Raw genomic sequence first — 20,255 nt, 5'->3', positions numbered from 1 at the left:
GCTGCATCCCTATCTAAATGCCAAGGCACAATCGTAAACCGGTTTGGACCATTTGTGAAGCTCTTGCTTCCACCCTTACGTACATCTGTTTGTTATGCGGCACCTGGGGGAGTCGCCTCTGCCTTGAACATGGAGTCTAAGCTGTCTCTTAGCTGCTCTTGTAGTCCTCTTGCTGGGTGGTCCTGCTGGCCGCTGGCTTCTCTTCACTTCCTGTGGTCACAAGCTTCTTCCTGGAGAGGCTGGCCTTGCTGCTGTTTTGACCCCTGCTGCTTTTTTTCTGCTTGTCATCCAGCTACTGCACTCCCCTATCTTTCCTTAGTATTCTCTCAATTCCAGAGAAGATGGGACACCCCCGCCCTCCCCTACCTCCCTCCCCCACCCCCACCCCCTTGTCCCCCACCCCCATCCCGCCCACAGCCCTCCTTGGCTCTGTGACTCACTCCTCTCTATGCATCCCTAGTGTATGGACCTTTCTGTTGCTTCTCCGCAGTAGATTTCCAGGTTCAGAAATCTGACAGGGTCTCACTGTATAGTCCTTACTGGCCTGGAATTTATCTATGTAGACCAGGCTGGCCTTATCTCACAGAGGTCTGTCTGCCTCTGCCTCCTGGGTGCTGGGATTAAAGGCCTATGCCATCATGACCGGCTGTTTTGTTTTTTATTTTTAAGTTGTTTGTGTGTATGTGTGTGTGTGTATGTGTGTGTGTGTGTGTGTGTGTGTACACATGCTTTTTTGAGGCAGAGTTCATCTGTGTAACAAGTGTAACAACCCTCTCTGTCCTGGAACTAGCTCTGCAGACCAGGCTGGCCTCCAACTCAGAGATCCGCGTGCCTCTGCCACCTGAGTGCTGGGATTAAAGGCATGCCTGGCTTTTTAAAAAACATTCTTTTTCGTTTTTTTGTTTTGCTTTGTTTTGTTTTCCAAGACAAGGTTTCTCTGTGTAGCCCTGTCTATCCTAGACTTGTTTTGTAGACCAGGCTGGCCTCGAACTCACAGAGATCCACCTGCTTCTGCCTCTTGAGTGCTGGGATTAAAGGCATGTGCCACTACATCTGGCTTTTTTTTTTTTTAAACTTTTAATAACACTTTATTTGTTTTCCTGGTTTGTGTATGGGGTGCACTACAGTGCATGTGGGGAGGTCAGGGGGTAACTTACAGAACCAGTCCTCTCCTTCCTCTGTGTGGGTCCCAGGTTGGATTCAGGGCACCAGGCTAGGCATCAGGTTCCCTATCCACAGAGCCTTCTGTTTTTGCTTGCATTAAAGTGGCTTAAATGTCCATCCACCCGTTTTCTATACCCCATCCTGAGTCTTCTTGGTAGGTATGTGGCTTTTAGCTGACTGATTGCTGCTTCTGGTGGCTACATGGGGGTATGTGTGTGTGTGGGGGGGTGGTTCTGTCTGGGAAGACCTGAGCAGAGGGTAGTTTTGAGTCACCTCCAAACAGAAAACAACTATTGCAGACCTATCCAGAAGCTTTTAGACAAAAATTTCAAACATACAAGATAGTAGAATACTCGCTACTAAACACTCTTTAACTTACCCACCAGATTCTACAATGGCCTGTGTTTTGCCATATTTGTCTCATCTGTTGCCTTTATTGCTGAAATTTGATTTAGCATCTTACTATGTATCCTTTGCTGGCCTGGAACCCAATGTGTAGACCAGGCTAGCCCAGGCTTCAAATTTACAGAGATTTGCCTGCCTCTGTGCTCTGCTGAACACTGGAATTAAATACCACACCCGGCCCACAATCCTCTTTGATAATATTTTTTGTAGTTCTGAGCATCCAACCCTGGGCTTCCTACACGGAAAGCAGGTGTTGTACTACAGAGCTATATACACTTAGCCCTACACATATCAAAATGGTCAATACTCACCCGTGTCACCCTCACATTTATTCCATTTCTCCATTTCCTCATTTTGCCCTGTTTTCCTGCATTGATCCAACTAAGGCAGGAGCCAACCAAGGACCACATTTTGTTTAAACTTTCAAGACTTTTTAAACTTAAAGGAGCGTTTTTGTGGAGTTTGTTGTTGTTGTTTGTTTCGACTTTGGGTTTTGTTTGTTTGTTGTTGTTGTTGTTGTTTGTTGACAAGGCCTTACCATAGTCCTTACTGGCCTCAAACCCTCAGAGATCTGCCTTTTCCTCCCTAGCGGTAGGACTAAAGGCATGAGCCGCCATGCCTGGCTCTCTGCTTTTCATAGCTGCACAGCATGAAGTTATGGAAAAGCCCAGGCCCAGGCTGTAGGACGTGTCGCCTTAGAAGGTGTCTAACTGCTTTCTCATATGTGACCCGTCTTGTTCCTGTCCTGTGTAGTTTTTGTAAACCTTGAGGAATGTATAAGGGTTGCACACTTTTTTGGCAGGAGTATTTCTCAGGTCAGCTTGTCTCAACGTTATCCAGGCCAGGAGTGATTTCTAGGTTAGGGTGATGACAGGCAGTGCTCTCTCAGGCATTTTAAAGGGTGACCTTTCCCCGTGTTTTGCAAACTCATTGTTTAATCGGGATCCTGGCATATGTTTCCTGTTTAAGACTCAACTTGGGCTGTAATTGCTATCGGCTCAGGCCCTCTTTTCGTTATACTTGTCCATTAGTCTGTATATGACAACAGTTCTCAGACTGACAACGGCTCTTCCAACTGGTACAAACTGCGTCTAGAGTCTAATTTAAAGGTAACACGTAGTCATTGACCTGCCACTTGTAGTTTGGCTTTCGTATCCCAAGGGGCAAGAATAAACTCTGTGAACTACGCAAAAGCCCCTGTTGCTTGACCCCTGTATGTCTCCTGTATTTACTTCTGGATTTAGACAGCCAACTAGGATGGACAGCTCAGAGACTCCCTACTCATTCTGGGCTAATCCCCGGCCCCCTGGCCCAGTCCCTGTCCCCTCAGCCTGGGTGACTCCTTGGCTCATGTCCCATTCCTCCTGGACCCAGCTGGATGGTTGATCTCTTACTGTCTGCATTGTTTCCGGCTTCAGGACCGTAGTCCCAGCCTCAGTGGCCCTGCATTGTGCCATTGGCTGTCCCACCGGTTTCCTCTCTCTTCCTGCTCACTCATTAGGCCTGCAAGGTCACTCCCCCTGAGTCCTCAGAAACCCTGAAGAAACTCATGACCCCCTGACCTACCACAGCCTTAACTTCAGTCAGGTCCCCTCCCAGGCCCCTCGCCTACCTTCTGCCCCACGCCTCGCCTCTCCTGCTTCTCACTGTCTCATCTACTCACTGCATGCAACCAATAACTACAGCCTCTTAATATTTATTGAGTATTGTTGTAGATGCTGAGGTTTAGCAGTGAGCAAACAGACGGGACTTCCGGTCTCAGTGGAAGAGGACAATGCCTTGGGGGAGACAGAGATGACCAACAAATGTGTTGGGTGTCTGTGGATGCTAGGAAGGCGAGCAGAACCTTATTAGGGAGGATATTTCATGCAGATAGCCAAGGACTGACTCTCGGGGGAGCTAGAGCCTGAGCGGAGATCTGAAGGGGTAGAGGGAAGCAGTTGTGCGGGTTGCGGGAGAAGACACTCGGGCAGTGGGACTGGAAGTACAGAGGCCCTGGGGTCTGGGTATACCGCTGTGCCTGCTTGAGGAATGTCACAAGGGTCTTCTGTGTGGCTAGTGTAGAATAAGTAAAGGGAAGAAAAGTTGGGAAGGGAACAAGGAGCTGGTAAAGTAAGTGACAGGAGAACTCTCTAGAAGGTTTTAGTGAAAGGTGGCATCCTTTGATTTGTGAGTGTGTGTGTGTGTGTGTGTGTGTGTGTGTGTGTGTTCGTGTGTATGTGTGTGATCCACAGCCTTGTATATGTTATATCCACCTCCAACCCCTGATTTAGTCCCACAAAGGATAAAGGTGGAATTGACAGGAGAGATGGAGGTGATTGGGTAGTGGTGGAAAACAGGGCAGTCAGGAAAGATGGGTGTCTGGAAGTCTCTGCTGATGTATGTGGTGTAAAATAAGAGGAGATGTGAGCACACAGATCTTGGTCTGAGCAATTGGATAGAGTACAGTTGTCAGCTGGGAGGTGGTGGCACACACCTTCAATCCGTACTCAGGAGGCAGAGGCAGGAGGATCTCTGTGAGTTCAAGGCGAGTCTGAATTATAAAACGAGTTCCAGGACAGCCAGGGCTACACAGAGGAAACCCTGTCTCAAACCAACCAACCAAACAGGTACTGATGTCATGACAGGTGTGGTGGCACTAGTCTTTAATCCCAGCACTTTCAAGGTAGAAGCAGGTGGATCTCTGAGTTCGAGGCCAGCCTGGCCTACATAGTGGGTTCTAGAGTAGCCAGATTTAAGTAGAGAGACCTTGCATTAAAAAACAAATAAGGGGGCTGGAGAGATGGTTCAGAGGATCAAAGTATTGGCTGCTCTTCCAAAGGTCCTGAGTTCAATTCCCAGCAACCACCTTGTGGCTCACAACCTACAATGAGCTCTGGTTCCCTCTTCTGGCCTGCAGGTGTACAGGCGGACAGGACACTGTGTACATAATAAGTAAATAAATATTTAAAAACAAAACAAAACAACAACAAAAGAATACAGTTGTCCTGCTGGGCATGGTGGCTCATGCCTTTAATCCCAGCAGGCAGATCGTTGAGGTCAGCCTGGTGTATAAAGTGAGTCTAGTACAGCCAAGGCTACAGAGAGAAACAGCAACAAACAAAAACAAAAACAAAGAATACAGTTGTCCCTTAGCATCTGAGAGGGATCAATTCCAGACACTGCCCTGCCCAGTACCAAACCCACGTTCTTTCCCTGCCACACGTTTCTTTTCTACTTAGGACCCACATCGGGGGTTAGCTGTTACTGGTTCAACACTCCTATCTGGCTTTATTAAACTTGCCTGTGATGTCACTCATTGGAGCCAGTGACTACAGCCATGGACTTGGGCGAGGACAGTGTGGTACAAGGGGAGGAATTTGGAGGGCTGAGCCTGACAACCCGCTTTTCTGGTGTTTACTTACGGGTGTGTGCACTTTGTTCTGTTTTGTTGTTTTTTGAGACATGGTTTCTCTGGGTAGCCTTGGCTGTCCTGGACTCACTTTGTATAGACGAGGCTGGCTGTGAACTCACAGAAATCCACCTGCCTCTGTCTCCCTGAGCACTGGGATTAAAGGCGTGCACCGCTGAACCTGGCCTGATTTATGCACTTTGAGACAACGGTCTCATATATTTCAGGTTGTCCTTAAGCTCACTAAGTAGCCAAGGATAACCTTGAAATGACCTTCCTGCTCCCACTCTGGGTTTGTATGTCTGGAATGCTGGTTTGTACTGTGCTAGGGATCAAATTGAGGCCTTCATGTATCTTAAAAAAAAAAAAAAAAAAAGAGCCAGGCGGCTGGGTTTCACATGCCTCCAATCCCAGCACTCGGGAGGCAGAGGCAGGTGGATCTCTGCAAGTTTGAGGCCAGCCTGTTCTACAAAGTGAGTCCAGGACAGCCAAGGCTACACAGAGAAACCCTGTCTCAGAAAACAACAACAACAACAAAAACATGCTACCAATGAAGTCATGCCCTCAGCCATTTTCTTTTTAAATGTTTTTTAAATAGTTCTGATTATTTTTATTTAAAAATATTTATTTATTTGTATGTGTTCTATTTGCATGTACGGCAGAAAAGGGCATCAGATCCCATTACAGATGGTCATGAAAGCACCATGGGGTTGCTGGGAATTGAACTCAGGGCCTCGGGAAGAGCAGGCAGTGCCCTTAACTGCTGAGCCATCCCTCCAGCCCCTTACTTCTGAATTTTGGCACATTTATTTATGTTATGTGCGTATGTGTATGAAGCATATATGTGTAAGTAAAGGCATGTGACATGTATGTGAGGTCAGAGGTCAACTTGCAGGAATTGCTTTTCTCCTTTCACCGTGTTTTCCTGCATGGAGGTTGTATTGTGTCAAACTCACGTGGTCAGGTTTGGTAGCAAGCTCCTTCACTCCCCTTGCTGGCCCTTTTTGTTTGTTTTTGTTTTTGTTTTGTTTTGTTTTCATTCTTAACTGCTGTGCTCAATCAACTTTGAGCTCCTGAGGTCCAGCAGTCCTGCCTCAGCCTCCCAAAGGTCTGGGACTCTATAGATGTGACCTCTGCACCTGGCTTCTCTCATCTTTTTTCACCTGCCCTTCAGCGGAGCAGGTGGGGAGACTCCTCTTCCCAGGATGCTGTAGCCCGGCTCCTGTTTCTGTCCTGGGCATCTTCTCTAGGTCCCGGACTTTTTCTCTAATCTTTCTTTCCGCCTTCCCCACTGTGCACTTTTGAGCAGCGCATTCGGCGGGCTGCCAGTGGTCACTGAGCAGAGGACGCTTTGCTGCTGGACTTGCATGGATATCGGTAACACGGGTAGGGCTAAATCATTACGTGCCGCTGTGCGCTCGAGAGGAAGTATTGACCGCAGTGCCTTCCAGGGCAGTGACGGGCTGCGTGGCGCTGGGCTCTCTGCCTGGAGCCCAGTTTTTCATCATTTTCTATCGGGCAGATCCTATCCTGATCCTCTTCAAAGCCCAGAGCCCTCTCTGGTGGCCGTTCCATGGCTAATTTTAGTCTGAGGACGGTTGTAGCCTGTGTCTAGCCCTTAATCCTTCCCTCTCCCTTGGCAGTGAGCCCCTGGCCTGAGACACCCAGGAATCCGGTAGCTCGCGTCCACACTCACACCCTCTTCCTTTCCCTCCACACCCAGGCTTCCCACGCCGGCTGTGCACCCCGGGAGAGCTTGTGAAGTATCTCACTGCAATCATCTTTAACTGCTCCGCCCAGCATGCTGCCGTCAATAGTGGGCAGGTAAGGCTTGGGAGAGCAGGCCCGAGGGCGCTGGGCCACCCAAGGTGGTCAGAGTTCTGCCTGAGCGAGCGGGTGGGTCAGGGTTGGGGTGGGATCCCAGCGGTGACTGGGTGGAGTGAAGGGCAGGGGTTGAGTGATGACTGGGTGGAGCTGCGTCCAGTGACTGTGGCGACTCCTGGGAGCTTATGTTGGTTGCTCTTGAGGCACGCCAGCCCAAGGCCTTTGTCGAGGACCGCCTCCTCTCTGCGTTCTCCCTCTTTCCGTGGTAACTCATTCTACCCACGCTTGGAATGCTGGGTAGTAAATGACAAATGGGTGAGCTGGGCTTATGGCCCACTTCTGGGGCTTTCCACAGTCTCCTCATTTCTAAACTTTGAGGTGGGAGGTGGCATTGGGAGTAATGGAGGGGCTGCCGGGGGTGTGTCCACAGCATGACTTTGGAGCCTGGATGCCCAATGCCCCTTCATCCATGAGGCAGCCTCCGCCTCAGACCAAGGGGGACACCACGATGAAGAGCTACCTGGACACCCTCCCAGAAGTGAACATTACCTGTAACAACCTTCTCCTCTTCTGGCTGGTCAGCCAGGAGCCCAAGGACCAGGTGTGTGGCTGGAGGCACGGGGCAGAGGTTGGCTGTGTAGGGCCTGGGCGGTGGGGTGGCTGCCGACGGAGAGTTGAAGGCTGACTGCTGGGGCTTGTGTCCGCCCAGCTGCCTCGAGAGTCTTTTTGTCTCCCCAGGAAACGATACTTGAGTGCCAAGGACATGCACAGAAGGAAGCAAATGCCACTTTAGTGGCTGCGCATGACTTCTGTGTAATTTACAAATTATCCATCCATCCATCCAATCATGCGTTCATCCATCAGCCATTTATTGGTTCACCCAAGAATTAAATGTGAGGTTCCTCCCACACGTCAACATAATGCTTGATACTAGGTATAAAAAATCAAATAAGACACCCCCCCCATGCCACACACACACCACACACACACACACACGCTACACACGACACCACACACACGACACACATACACCACACACACACACCACCACACACACCACACACACGACACACACACACACACACACACACACACACACACACACACACGCCACCACACACACACCACCACACACACACGCCACACACATGCCACCACACACACCACACACACACACACACACACACACACACACACACGCCACCACACACACACCACCACACACACATGCCAACACACACACACACACACACACACACACACACACACGACACCACATACACACACACATGACACCACACACACACACACACACACACACACACACGCCACCACATACACATACACACACACACACCACCACATACAGGCCGCCACACACACACCACACACACACACCACACACATGCCACCACACACACCACACACACACACACCACACACACGCCACACATACACACCACCACACACACGCCACCACACACACCACCACACACACACCACCACACACACCACCACCACACACACACACACACGCCACCACATACACATACACACACACTCCACCACATACACATACACACACACGCCACCACATACAGGCCGCCACACACACACACACACACACCACACACACCACACACACACCACCGCACATACCACACGTACACACCACCACACACACACCACCATACACACACCACCACACACACACACCACACACACACACACACACCACACACACACACACACACACACACACACACACCACCACTTTCTTGACGCCTCCATGTGAAATGCAGGTGAAGAGGAACATCAAGTGTTGTGGGAAGTACTTATGTATTAATCCTCTGGTCGGGATCACTTCCTGAGCACCCGGGGTACAGCAGGCATTGGTGGGGAGCAGTGACCACTGCAGTGCCGGGCTAGAGGCAGGGGTGTGGCCTTGTGGCACCTACATGGGCCTGGGAGAACCCAAGAGAGCTTCGTGGAGGACATGATGTGCAAGCTGAAACCTGTGGAACAGGTAGGGCTTTGGCAGACGGAGGAGGGACCACGCTGGTTTCTAGGCAAAGGGAGGGACAACCGGGAGTGGAAGGAGAGTTCACCTGAGCGCTCACAGGATCCCTGAGGGCCAGGGCTGTGACGTGGCAGGGCAGGGTATATTCAGAAGACGATGAGGCCACTCAAAGCTTTTAAACTAGAAGTGACATGGCTTAATCTGTTGCAGTCAGGGTGTTCCTCTGGCTGTGTCAGTGGCTGAGAGGGACAGGACTGGAGAGAGGAAGTGGAGCAGCTAAGGAGTTTAGGCTAGAGGGAGCAATTGACTCACCAGTTACCTCACCTGCTGCTCTGCCTCCACCACAGGGCCATGTGTCACCTTTGAACACCCCCATGCCGGGGTCACGTGCTACCTGTGAGCACCCCCATCTCTCATATTTGGATTTAGCTGGTGCTAGAGACACCAACATTGCAGATTTCTTTCTCTCTCTCTTTTTTTTTAAAATCTCTCTAATAACTTTTTCTTTCTTTAGATTTATTTTATTTTATTTTATGATTTTGAGTTTCTTTCTGTAGTCCTGACTGTCCTAAATAGGCCAGGCTGGCCTCCAACTCAGAGAGATCCACCTGCTTCTAACTCCCAAGTGCTGGGATTAAAGCTGTCACAACAACCGTTTCTTTCTTTCTTTCTTTCTTTCCTCCTCTTTCTTCTTTTTGAGGAGCTGGGGAAGGCTCGGTAGTTAGAGTCTGTTCCTCCAGAGGACTCGGGTTTGGTTCTAGCTCCCACATGGCAGCTCACAACTGTCTGTAGCTCCAGTTGCAGGGAATCAAACATCTTGCCTGGCCTCTGTAAGCACCAAACATGCTTGTGGTCTACATGCATCCATGTAGGGAAAACATTCACACATATAAAATAAACATAAATTAATTTTAAAAAATACTTATTTTTGAGACGAGTTTCTCAATGTTTCCCATGCTGGCCTTGAACTCCTGGGTTCAAACCCTCCTCCTGTTTCAGCCTCTAGAGAAACTGGGGAAAAAGGCATGTTATAGTACCTGGTTCAGTGTGTGTGTGTGTGTGTGTGTGTGTGTGTGTGTGTGTGTGTGTGTGTAGGGCGTGTGTGGTATGTGTGTATGTGTGGTGTGTGTGTGTGTGGTGTATATGTGTGGGATGTGTGTGTGTAGTGTGTGTGTGGTATGTGTGGTGTGGTGTGTGGCGTATGTGTGGTGTGTATGTGTGGTGTGTGTGTGTGGTGTGTGTGTGTGGTGTGTGTGTGGTGTGTGTGTGGTGTGTGTGTATGTGTGTGTGGTGTATATGTGTGTGTGGGATGTGTGTGTGTAGTGTGTGTGTGGTGTGTGTTGTGTGTGTGGTGGCGTGTGTGGTGTGTGTGTGTGGTGTGTATGTATGGTGTGTGTGTGTGTTGTGTGTAGTGTGGTGTGTGTGTGTCTGCACACGAGACAGATTTAACCCAGGGCTTAAGCTTTCTAAGCAAGTGCTGTAACACTGAATACACTTCCAACCCTTCCTAACGAATTTTTTAAAAATTGCATTTATGCGATGATTTACCAGGGAGTGGGGTGCTCATACTTGGCCACGTGGCCCAAGGAAGGAGTGAACAAAGAGATGATCATTAGGAGGCTTCCTGCCATAAGCCAGAGAAACTTACACCAACAGTAACAGTAGCTGCCAACTATGAGGATCTCATGGTGTCTCAGTCATTGAATCAGATATAAAGTATCTTAAAATACAAAACAAGTAGCCAGGCAGCGGTGGCCCAGGAGTTTAGTCCCAGCCAGGACTACACAGAGAAACCCCATCCCAAACAAACAGACAAAGTGATAGCAAGCCTTTACTCCCAGCACTTGGGAGGCTGAGGGCAGGCGGAGCTCTGAGTTGGAGCAGGACTACACAGAGAAACTCTGTCTTGGAAAAAACAAAATCAATACATTAATTAATAATACAAAAAAGAGATGGCTCAGCGGTTAGGAGCACTGACTGCTTTTCTGGAGGTCCTGAGTTCAATTCCCAGCAACCACATGGTAGCTCACAACCATTTATGATGAGATCTGGTTAACATGCAGGAAAATACTGTGTGTATATGATAAATAAACAAATCTTTAAAAACAAAACAAAACAAAAAACCAAAACAAATAGGTAGCTATGCTTAAGATGCTGGGTACAGCACTGGTGAAGATCAGTAGGGGAGAAAGGTGGTGAGGTCAGAAATTAAGCAGTTTGCTTAGCTCACAAAGCAACTGTGTGATGGCCTTGCATTTAGTCTGTTGTGTCTCTTTTTTATAGTTTTAGAAACTAGTATCAGCATGATAAATAAAACATAAAGCTGCTTTTTTTTTTTTGAGACAGGTCTCTCTATGTAGCCCTAGCTGTCCTGGAACTCACTATGTAGATCAGGCTGGCCTTGAACTCACAGAGTTCTCCTGCCTCTGCCTCCAGAGTGTAGGGATTAAAGGAGTATACCATCCTGCTTTATCTTAAAAAAACAACATATATATATGTTTTGGTTTTCCTTTTTTTAGATTTATTTATTTATTATATATATAGTGCTCTGCCTGCATGCACACCTGCATGTGAGAAGAGGGCACCAGATCTCATTATAGATGGTTGTGAGCCACCATGTGGTTGCTGGGAACTGAACTCAGGACCTTTGGAAGAGCAGTCAGTGAGTGCTCCTAACCTCTGAGCCATCTCTCCAGCCCCTTGTTTTGTTTTTCGAGACAGGGTCTCTCTGTGTAGCCCTGGCTATCCTGGAATTCACTCTGTAGACCAGGCTGGCCTCCAACTCACAGAGATCTGCCTGCCTCTACCTCCCACTTAAAGGTGTGTGCCACCACCACCCTGCCTTAAAATGTATTTTTAAAATGTGTTTTATTTTAGTAACATGTGTATGGGCGTGGGTACGTACATATATGAGTGCTGGTGCCCACAGAATACAGAAGGAGGTGCCAGATCCCAACAGGGGGATTGTAAACTGCTGAATGTGGGTGGTGGGAACCAAACCCAGACCCTCTTCTGCAGGAACAGTTATGGCCTTAACCACTGAGCCCATTACTGTCCTTTTTTTTTTTTAAGCCAATAATAAGCCAGGTGTGGTGGTCCATGCCTGCAGTTCTAGAGGCTAAATCAGGAGGATTGCTGCAAGCTTGAAGCCAGCCTGGGCTATGTAGTGACTTCCAGGCTAACCTGAGCTACAGGGTAAGACCTTGCCCCTCCCCTAAATGACTAGTAATATAAAGATAATATAAACAATTCTTGACATTTTGGGTGTGAGACTGGCTTTCAGCAGCTGTGCCAACTCTCCAGCCCAACAATTTTTTTTTAGATTTATTTATTTTTTATTATTATGTATACAGTATTATGTAGTCTGTCGGCTTGTGTGCCTGCCCACCAGAAGAGGGCACCAGGTCTCATCATAGATGGTTATGAGCCACCATGTGGTCACTGGGAATTGAACTCAGGACCTTTGGAGGAGCCGCCAGTGCTCTTAACCTCTGAGCCATCTCTCCCGCCCAGCCCAACATTTCTAATCAAGAAAGAAAAAGAAAAAGAAAAGAAAAAGGCATAAATATGCATTAGGAGTGGGAAAGGGAATCCATACAGAGAAAGTTTTAAAACTTATAATTTAACTGAGACACATTTGGAAACCTGGATGAAACGAATGAATTTCTAAGAACGCAAACAACTGATGTCTTAGAGGCGAAGAAAACCATACATAAGGGGCAGGTGTGGCGGCACAGGGTGGCAATCCCAGAGTCACAGCTCAGGTCTGGGATCTAGGGCACAGGAAACACCACCGCGCCCAGTGCCTTTGCCTGGCAAAGTTGTGGAAAGGAGAGGAAAAGGTGGACTCTTCCCGAATTATGCGACCCTGATTCTCCGTCCAGCAGAGACTGTGACCTTAAGGGGGGTGTGTCTGTAGAAGTCTCCAGTCCCGGCCTCACACGCAACGCCTTCCTGACCCCTCTAATGTGGCCACGCTAAGCCTCAATTTCCTTATCTGTGCAGTGGGCCTGATAAAAAGAACCCGTCTTAAGGGTTGTTGTGTGGTTGTGTCGGTTCACATAAGGTACTTACACGTCAACTGTTAAGAAAATGAAATTATAAACTCCTCTACTTAGCTCCAACAATCGTAAAGATAAATCAGCCGGTAAAGGCAGGAGCTGCATAGTAAACAGTAATATGCCATGGGAAGGCATCATAATTTGAAAAAGCCCTTGATCAGTGCAAACAGCCATTACTAATAAAAAACTGTTTCAAGTGAGCAACTCCCCTGAAGGAATTTTAAGTAAAGCACATTTTGTTTGTTTGGTTGGTTGGTTGGTTTTTACTTTTCTTTGAGACAGTTTTTCTGTGTAATAGGCCTGGCTGTCCTGGAATTCCAGTTGTAGATGAGGCTGGCTTCAAACTCACAGAGATCCGCCTGCCTCCACCTCCCGAGTGCTGGGATTAAAGGTGTGCGCCATCACACCTGAAGCGTATCATTAAAAACCCACTGTATTAATGATGAATAGATGCCTTCACATTAGAATCAGGGATGAGAAAATAGTGGCCGCTCTTACTGCTGCTGTGGTCTGAGGGCCTTTGCCAGTGCAGTCAAGTAGGAGCAAGAAGTGTTGAGGCAGCCCTCGTCCTGGTGTTGTGTGAAGGTCAGGGATATGGAGCCGTGCTTCTTGGCGGTGACCTGCGGTATGACAGTGACCACAGAAGGACAGTTCTGTACATAGGATGGCATCGACTGTCTGAGGGATTCCTTGACTGTGCTGGCCAGGTTGCCGGGTGTGACAGTGTTATGGTGACAGTGCTTATACATAGATGGCACATGTTTCGTCAGGCGAGATGTTTGTAAAGATATCTCAGGAGCCGGATGCTGCTTCTCCTCGGGGCTTGTATTTAGTATGTATGCCGCGGCAGGTATATTCTTGGGCCTGTTTTCTGGAACACTCTGTCGAATGGTAAGTGTGATTTGTGTTCTTGGAGTTTCAAGAGTGGATCTGGCACTGAGGGTTGGGAGGGCGTGGACTTGAAGTCCTCCTTGTTGAGATCAGAAACGGAGTGATGTGACCAGGGCCGCCAGCAGAGGGAGCTCCAACTAGGTTGGCGAGGGCCCGAGTCACAGCCCGTGCTTTACACTGCCTCTGGGATTGAGGGGGACATTGCTGTGACAAAACACCATGGGTTTTGAGGTATCAAAAACCCGAGCCATTCCTAGTTTTAAAATACTGGGCGTGGTGGCGCACACCTTTAATCCCAGCACTCAGGAGGCAGAGGCAAGCAGATTGCTGTGAGTTCAAGGCCAGCCTGGTCTACAAAGTAAGTCCAGGAAGTCAAGGATACACAGAGAAACCCTGTCTTGAAAAACCAAGACCAAACAAACAAAAACAAAAAACAAAAACAAAAGAAAACCACAAATGAACAAACAAAAAACCACCATGAGAAAGGCAACTTACAAAAGAAAACATTTAATCGGGGCCTCTTGGAGGGTGAGGTCCACAGTCATCATGTCTGGGAGCCATGGCCCTGGAGCAGTAGCTGAGAGCTCACATCTGATCCACAAGCGCAAGGTGGTTGTTGTGGTTGGTGTGTGTGTGTGTGTGTGTGTGTGTGTCTGTGTGTGTGTGTGTGTGTGTGTGTCTGTGTGTGTCTGTGTGTTGCTTTGTTTTTCCAGACAAGGTTTCCCTGAAACTCACTTTGTAGACCAGGCTGGCCTCGAACTCACAGGGCCCACCCGCCTCTGCCTCCCGAGTGCTGGGACTAAAGGCATGTGCCACCACGCCCAGTATTTTATTTATTTATTATTTATTTATTTTTTGGTTTTTCGAGATAGGGTCTCTCTGTGTAGCCTTGACTGTTCTGGACTCACTTTGTAGACCAGGCTGGCCTCGAACTCACAGTGATCAGCCTGCCTCTGCCTCCCGTGTGCCACCACGCCCAGTATTTTAAAACTAGGAATGGCTCAGGGGGTTTTTGAAACCTCAAAACCCATCTCAGTGACACCCTTCCTCCAACAAGGGCCACCTCCGAGCCTTTACAAAACTGTGACATCACCCGGGGAGCAAGCATTCGAGTCTATGAGCCTATGGGGGTCCATTCTCACTCAGAACCACACCATGGGGGGGAAGCTGTGACTTAAAGGGCTCATGTCTCCACGTGGTACCTGGTCTGTGTCCTTAGATAATACCTTGCCTGTGTTTGTTGACTGTGAGCCTTCATTACGCTCATCTCATCTTCCTCACTTCTCGGACCTATTTCCTCCCAGAGGCCTCTGGGCACCTACCCAGACGAACACTTCACAGAGGAGGCCCCACGGCGAAGCATCGCAGCCTTCCAGGACTGCCTGGCGCAGATCTCGAGGGACATCAGGGAGCGCAACGAGAGCCTGGCACTACCCTATCCCTACTTGGACCCTCCCCTCATCGAGAACAGCGTCTCCATCTAAGCCTCACCTCACAGCATCCTGGGGGAAAGGAAATTCCAGCTAGGGCCTCCCAGTCCCTTCCGTCCTCCCAGTCCCTTCCGTCCTCCCCTTCCCTTCTGTCCTCCCTGTCCCTTCCGTCCTCCCAGTCCCTTCCGCCCGCCTCAGTCTTACTTTGAACCTTCTCCTCTGCCCGTGGGACCAAGATGGCCTTGACATTATGTGGGGGACCAGTACAGAAGTGTTCAGGGTGAAAGCCGCTAACTAAAGTCAAATGCACAACAGACCCCTTAGAAAGGGAACCCCCTTTCCTTGCCCTTCTGTGGGAATCTTCCTCCCACACTGGGATGCCCAGCTTGAGATCCTGAGCTCTCCTTCCACATGCTGCTGAAACCCACTGTCTTCCACCTGTGATAACTGTCATTCCCCCTTTCTCTGAGATGAGGACCCCCTAAATCCAGCTTCCTTTTTTGAAATAGCCCCGAAACTGGAACGAAACGGGCATGTTCCTGGGTCTGCCATGGACTCGCCTTTGTGCCTAGTGCTTTTAAACGGAGGGAAAGAACCTGGGCCCAGTGCGCCGGGATGTCTAGGGATAGTTTCTGAGCACAGGGACCGTGGCCTGGGTGTGTGTGGAGGTTTCCTCTCTAGCTCACCTCCTGCCCAGCCTCATCCTATTGCTCCTCTTTGCCTCTGAGCCCAGTGACTTCAATAAAAGCTAACACTTTTGGCTCCCACTTGCTTTTGTTTTGATGATGGTGTTGATGATGATGACGTGGAGTGGACGGAAGTGGGAGGTGTAGAAGTGCTGGGGTGAGGGGCAAGAGTGGATCTGTAGGCCGTCCTCTGGGGGACAGGCACCGCCCCAGCTCACTCTACTGTCCGGCTGGGCGATGTTCCTACCTTTACCTCCTCGAGGGAGGCATCGGGAGGGGAAGGAATGGCTGGTTCTAGAGGGCTGGCGGGAAGACACTGGGCTTTTTGCAAAGACTCTGAACCTAGGTTCTGGGCGCGGCACCGTTAGTGTTGCTACCGAAATCCACTTCTGCTCTTGGACACGTACAGAGCTTATCCCTGTCCCTCTTGTGCCTGGGAAAAGTTACATGTGGAACTCTGGGCTGAGTTACATGCACAAGTGCTGTTGCCACAGTGGCAGTGACACCCACCGGTGCCTCTCGAGGAATGGAAGAGAGGAGCTGCCGACCGACCTGGACGTGTGAACAGTCGGCGAAGCTGTTGAGATCTGTGGGGCTGCTTGTTATTGTGGCAGAAGCTACCCTCCCCTGACTGAGCTGGATGGATCCGGGCAGTAGGGCTTTCTCCCTTTCAGCCACATGGTCTTTAAAAATAAAGATTCCTGACCCTCGATCTGCTGTCCGTGTTCTCTCCCAGCTGCTGTTCATCTTCTGCTTCCTGGTTTGTCAGACTCCGATCTAGCCTCACCACTCGTACGGTCCCCGCATCCCTCTCGGCAGCCTCACCACTCTTCCTCATTCTGGAAGTGCGGGACCCCCACGCCACTGCACAGGCAGAGGTGTTTGCAGGATATTCTGTCTGAAGAGACCAGAGATTTAGCTATTATCACCACGTTTTGTTTTGCTTTAGCATTCGTACTGTCTCTGCATCCCTCTCGGCAGCCTCACCACTGGTACCATCCCTGCATCCCTCTCGGCAGCCTCACCACTGGTACCATCCCTGCATCCCTGTCAGCAGAGTGTCGCCATGTGGCCCATGCTGGCCTCAATCCTTCCTCCATCAGGCGCCCTCTTCCCAAGTTCTGACACGTGGGCCCCTCTGTTCCTAGTGCCTTCGGGGAGGGGATCCGAGCCCCTGTAATTTGGGACCACAGGTGACTCTCCTATGCCACCTGAGTCACATTCTGTGTCTGCCCAGCCCCTGGTCACGGTCTCTCTCTGACTGGAGTTGTAATGCCTTTGAACAGTGGCAGGAAGGGCTGTTTCTCTCTTCCTGTGGTGCTGGTGACAGGGGAATCAGTTTTAGAGTCAGAATAACTAGTAGCAACTCTGTCTCCTCCACCATCACCTTCCACAGACTACGGCTTTGCTAGGCTGTACAGGGTCTCTTGGCTTAACCCCAGACTGTTCACAACATCAGTCAGTGATGGCCCTTCAGCTACACTGAAAATCTCAAATAAGGACTGTCTCAGAGAGCCAGGCAAATGCACTTCCGGTTTCCTTTTCCCATTTTCTTCTAGTCCCAGAATCACTGAATTCAAACAAACCACTTGTTCAATTGTGTGTGTGTGTATGCATTGTGTATGCATGTGTGTGTATACATGTGTGTATGCATGTGTGTGTGTGTGTGTGTGTGTGTGTGTGTGTGTGTGTGTGTGTGTGTTGAGGCACATGGATTCACTCTTCCTCATTCTGGAAGTGCGGGACCCCCATGCCACTGCACAGGCAGAGGTGTTTGGGGGATATTCTGTCTGAAGAGACCAGAGATTTAGCTATTATCACCACATTTTGTTTTGCTTTAGCACTAAGGATCCTGGGAGTGCCCTCTTGTGGCCAGCGTGGCGATGATGGGAGGAAAATAGAGCCCCCTTTAACCGTGCCCTCCATCGGACCACCCGCACAGGCAGCAGCAGTCTTCCCCAAAGATGAATGCTACGTGTGCGGCGGAAGACTGCCATACCCACCCCGAAAAATGCTCCCAAGCAGGAGAGGGCGGGGCCAGGGTGGGTCACTGGAATCTGGTTTCTCAGAAAGCCAGCTTTGGAGGAGATTTATTGGGAAGACACACCTGGTGGCCACGGAGGACTTCTGCCCTGACTCGGCACCTCGGAAGGGGAGAAGGGAGGGGAGGCTCAGCCTTGTTCTGTGTCTCTGTTTATTGGGGTTCTTCCGGCACGCAGGCTGGACTCCCCATGTCTTCCTGTGAGTCGAGAAGGCTGATTGGCAAAGACACACATCAGCCTTGAACAACTTTTCCCACCCCAGAGGCCTGAATCGGCCAGAGACGTGGGAGTCAGAGCAAGCCCTGGAAAGTCCCTTCCTGAACTGGCGTTTTAGGATCTGCCTGACTCATGACTCTGTCTCCCTACCTTTGCTCAACTTCAGGGAAGCAGCTGTGAGGTCCCCAGGCTGACCCCAGCTTTCAGGTGACCTGAGATACGGACAAAACCAACATCCACAGAGGAGTCCTTGGAGATGGTGGCAGATGCAGTGGGAGACAGAACCAGGTGGCGTGCTCAGGAGGGGAGGCATTAGGTGTGGTGGCCAGCGAAGGCCTCGCCAAGGAGGTGACACCGGAGATGAAAGCTAGATGGCAAGGAAAAAACAAAACCAAAAACACTCTCAAAACAGTTTTAGGGGGGAGGTGCCACAAGTCAAGGGCACATGTTCCAGGGACAGAAAGGAAGCTAAGGCAGCTAGGACAAGATGTTGGGTCATGGGGTTTGAGCACAAGTCGACACTACTTTTGTTTGTTTGTTTGTTTGTTTGTTTTTAAGCAAGAGACTCATTCGATTTGATCTTGTTTCTGGGTCTCAGAGGAGTGGGGCCCCAGGGGTTGTTACCAGCCTTTCAGGCTTAGGGTGGGGCGAGGTCAAGGGGGGTGCCCCAACAGTGAGGACCTAGCTCCTGCTATAGGTAGGTGTCAGGAGCCTCCCCTGAAAATGCGCATCTATTCCAGGGCCTCTGATGTTTGCTGGTCCCACCCCTGGTCCAGGAGAACCAGTTCTTCAGTGAGCACCTACCCAGAGTTATGCATCCAAGTTTGGGTCACAACTGGGGAGTGCCCATCCGTAGCCTTATGCCTACTCCAATCCAAGTCCCCAATCCAGTCCTGGCCCCACGGGCCTGGCCGCCCCCATGCTCCCACTACACCGTCTCTATTTTTTTTTTCTTTCTCCTGAAGAACATAAGAGGAGTGAAGCTGGATCAAACCCAGAGCGGCCACTATGGCTTTTGCGGTCAACAGGGCTGCTTGTTGTTGTTGTTGTTGTTGTTGTTGTTGTTGTTGTTGTTGTTCGAGACAGGGTGTTTCTGTGCAGACCAGGCTGGCCTCGGACTCACAGATTCACCTGACTCTGCCTTCTGAGAGCTGGGATTAAAGGTGTGTATCACTATCTCTGGTCTTTTTATTTATTTATTTATTTATTTATTTACACTTATTACTACTGGGTCATGACTGGGGAGACAGCTTTTCAGGGGGGTGGAAATAGTTCTCTCTCTCTCTCTCTCTCTCTCTCTCTCTCTCTCTCTGTCTGTCTGGTTACCCCGTCCTTTTTTATACAGTCACATTCTGTCTCCCTCCCAAGCCCTCTCCTGCCCAGTCCTCTAGGGTGCCTATGAACTCCGACCTCCTCACTCCCGTGTGTCCATCTTCCTACTGGATTAGGCTACAGTTGGGCCTCTTGCCCTCAATGCCCCAGGGTCTGGAACTCCCAAGGGGCTTGGGATGAGGCTTCCCAAGTCCCTGAGCCTCAGTGTACATCTTCCAGCACCCTCATTAGCCGCCCCTGGAGGCACAGTCTCCAGGGTAGGGGTGTGGCTGGAAAGCAGGAGGCTAGGAAAGTTTGCAGGGATCGAGACTGAGATGCAGATTTGCGTGTTCAGATTCTCCACGTCCACAGAGTCAGGAGGGTGGCTGGGCACAGACCAGGAGGGCAGGCCTGACCGGCATGACAGCTCCTGTCCTCAGCCAAGCATGGCGTCCTGCCTGCCAGTCACCCAGAAGTTGGGCCACGATCTTCAGCCTTCTGCCTTCTTCTTCATCCCTGTCCTTTAACCTTAACCTGTTTTTTGTTGTTGTTGTTGTTGTTGTTGTTGTTTTGCCTCCAGCACTCCTCCGGAATTTGGTTTAACCTAAATTTAGTTTCCTCTCTGAATCTTCACCTACCCCCAGCCTTGACCCAGGGTTTCTGTGTGGCTGTCCGAGAACTCACTCTGCAGATGTGGACTGGCCACCGGTCTCTGCCTCCTGAGTGCTGGGACTAGAGGTGTGGGCCACCGTCACCCAGGGATCATTGTCTTATTTCTAATCCACCTCGTCATTATGTTTCAGGGCTAGAAAGA

General features: G+C 49.8%; 1 protein-coding gene across 1 annotated transcript in view; it reads left to right on the top strand.

The window, feature by feature from the left end:
* The window catches only part of ALOXE3 (arachidonate epidermal lipoxygenase 3), a 28,337-nt gene extending 12,384 nt beyond the window's left edge, over nt 1–15,953 (top strand). The window contains exons 14-17 of the mRNA XM_084761129.1: nt 6,684–6,784; nt 7,215–7,385; nt 15,061–15,320; nt 15,375–15,953. Coding sequence (XP_084617255.1) covers nt 6,684–6,784; nt 7,215–7,385; nt 15,061–15,240 — 452 coding nt within the window. The 3' untranslated portion in view covers nt 15,241–15,320; nt 15,375–15,953. The remainder of the gene's footprint in view (nt 1–6,683; nt 6,785–7,214; nt 7,386–15,060; nt 15,321–15,374) is intronic.
* The last annotated feature ends 4,302 nt before the right edge of the window (nt 15,954–20,255 follow it).

The sequence above is a fragment of the Acomys minous genome, assembly GCF_964271855.1.
Source record: "Acomys minous genome assembly, chromosome: 16".
In the NCBI taxonomy this organism is placed as follows: Eukaryota; Metazoa; Chordata; class Mammalia; order Rodentia; family Muridae; genus Acomys; species Acomys minous.
Note: the sequence above shows the minus strand (reverse complement) of the source record. Positions and strands in the feature narration are given on the sequence as shown.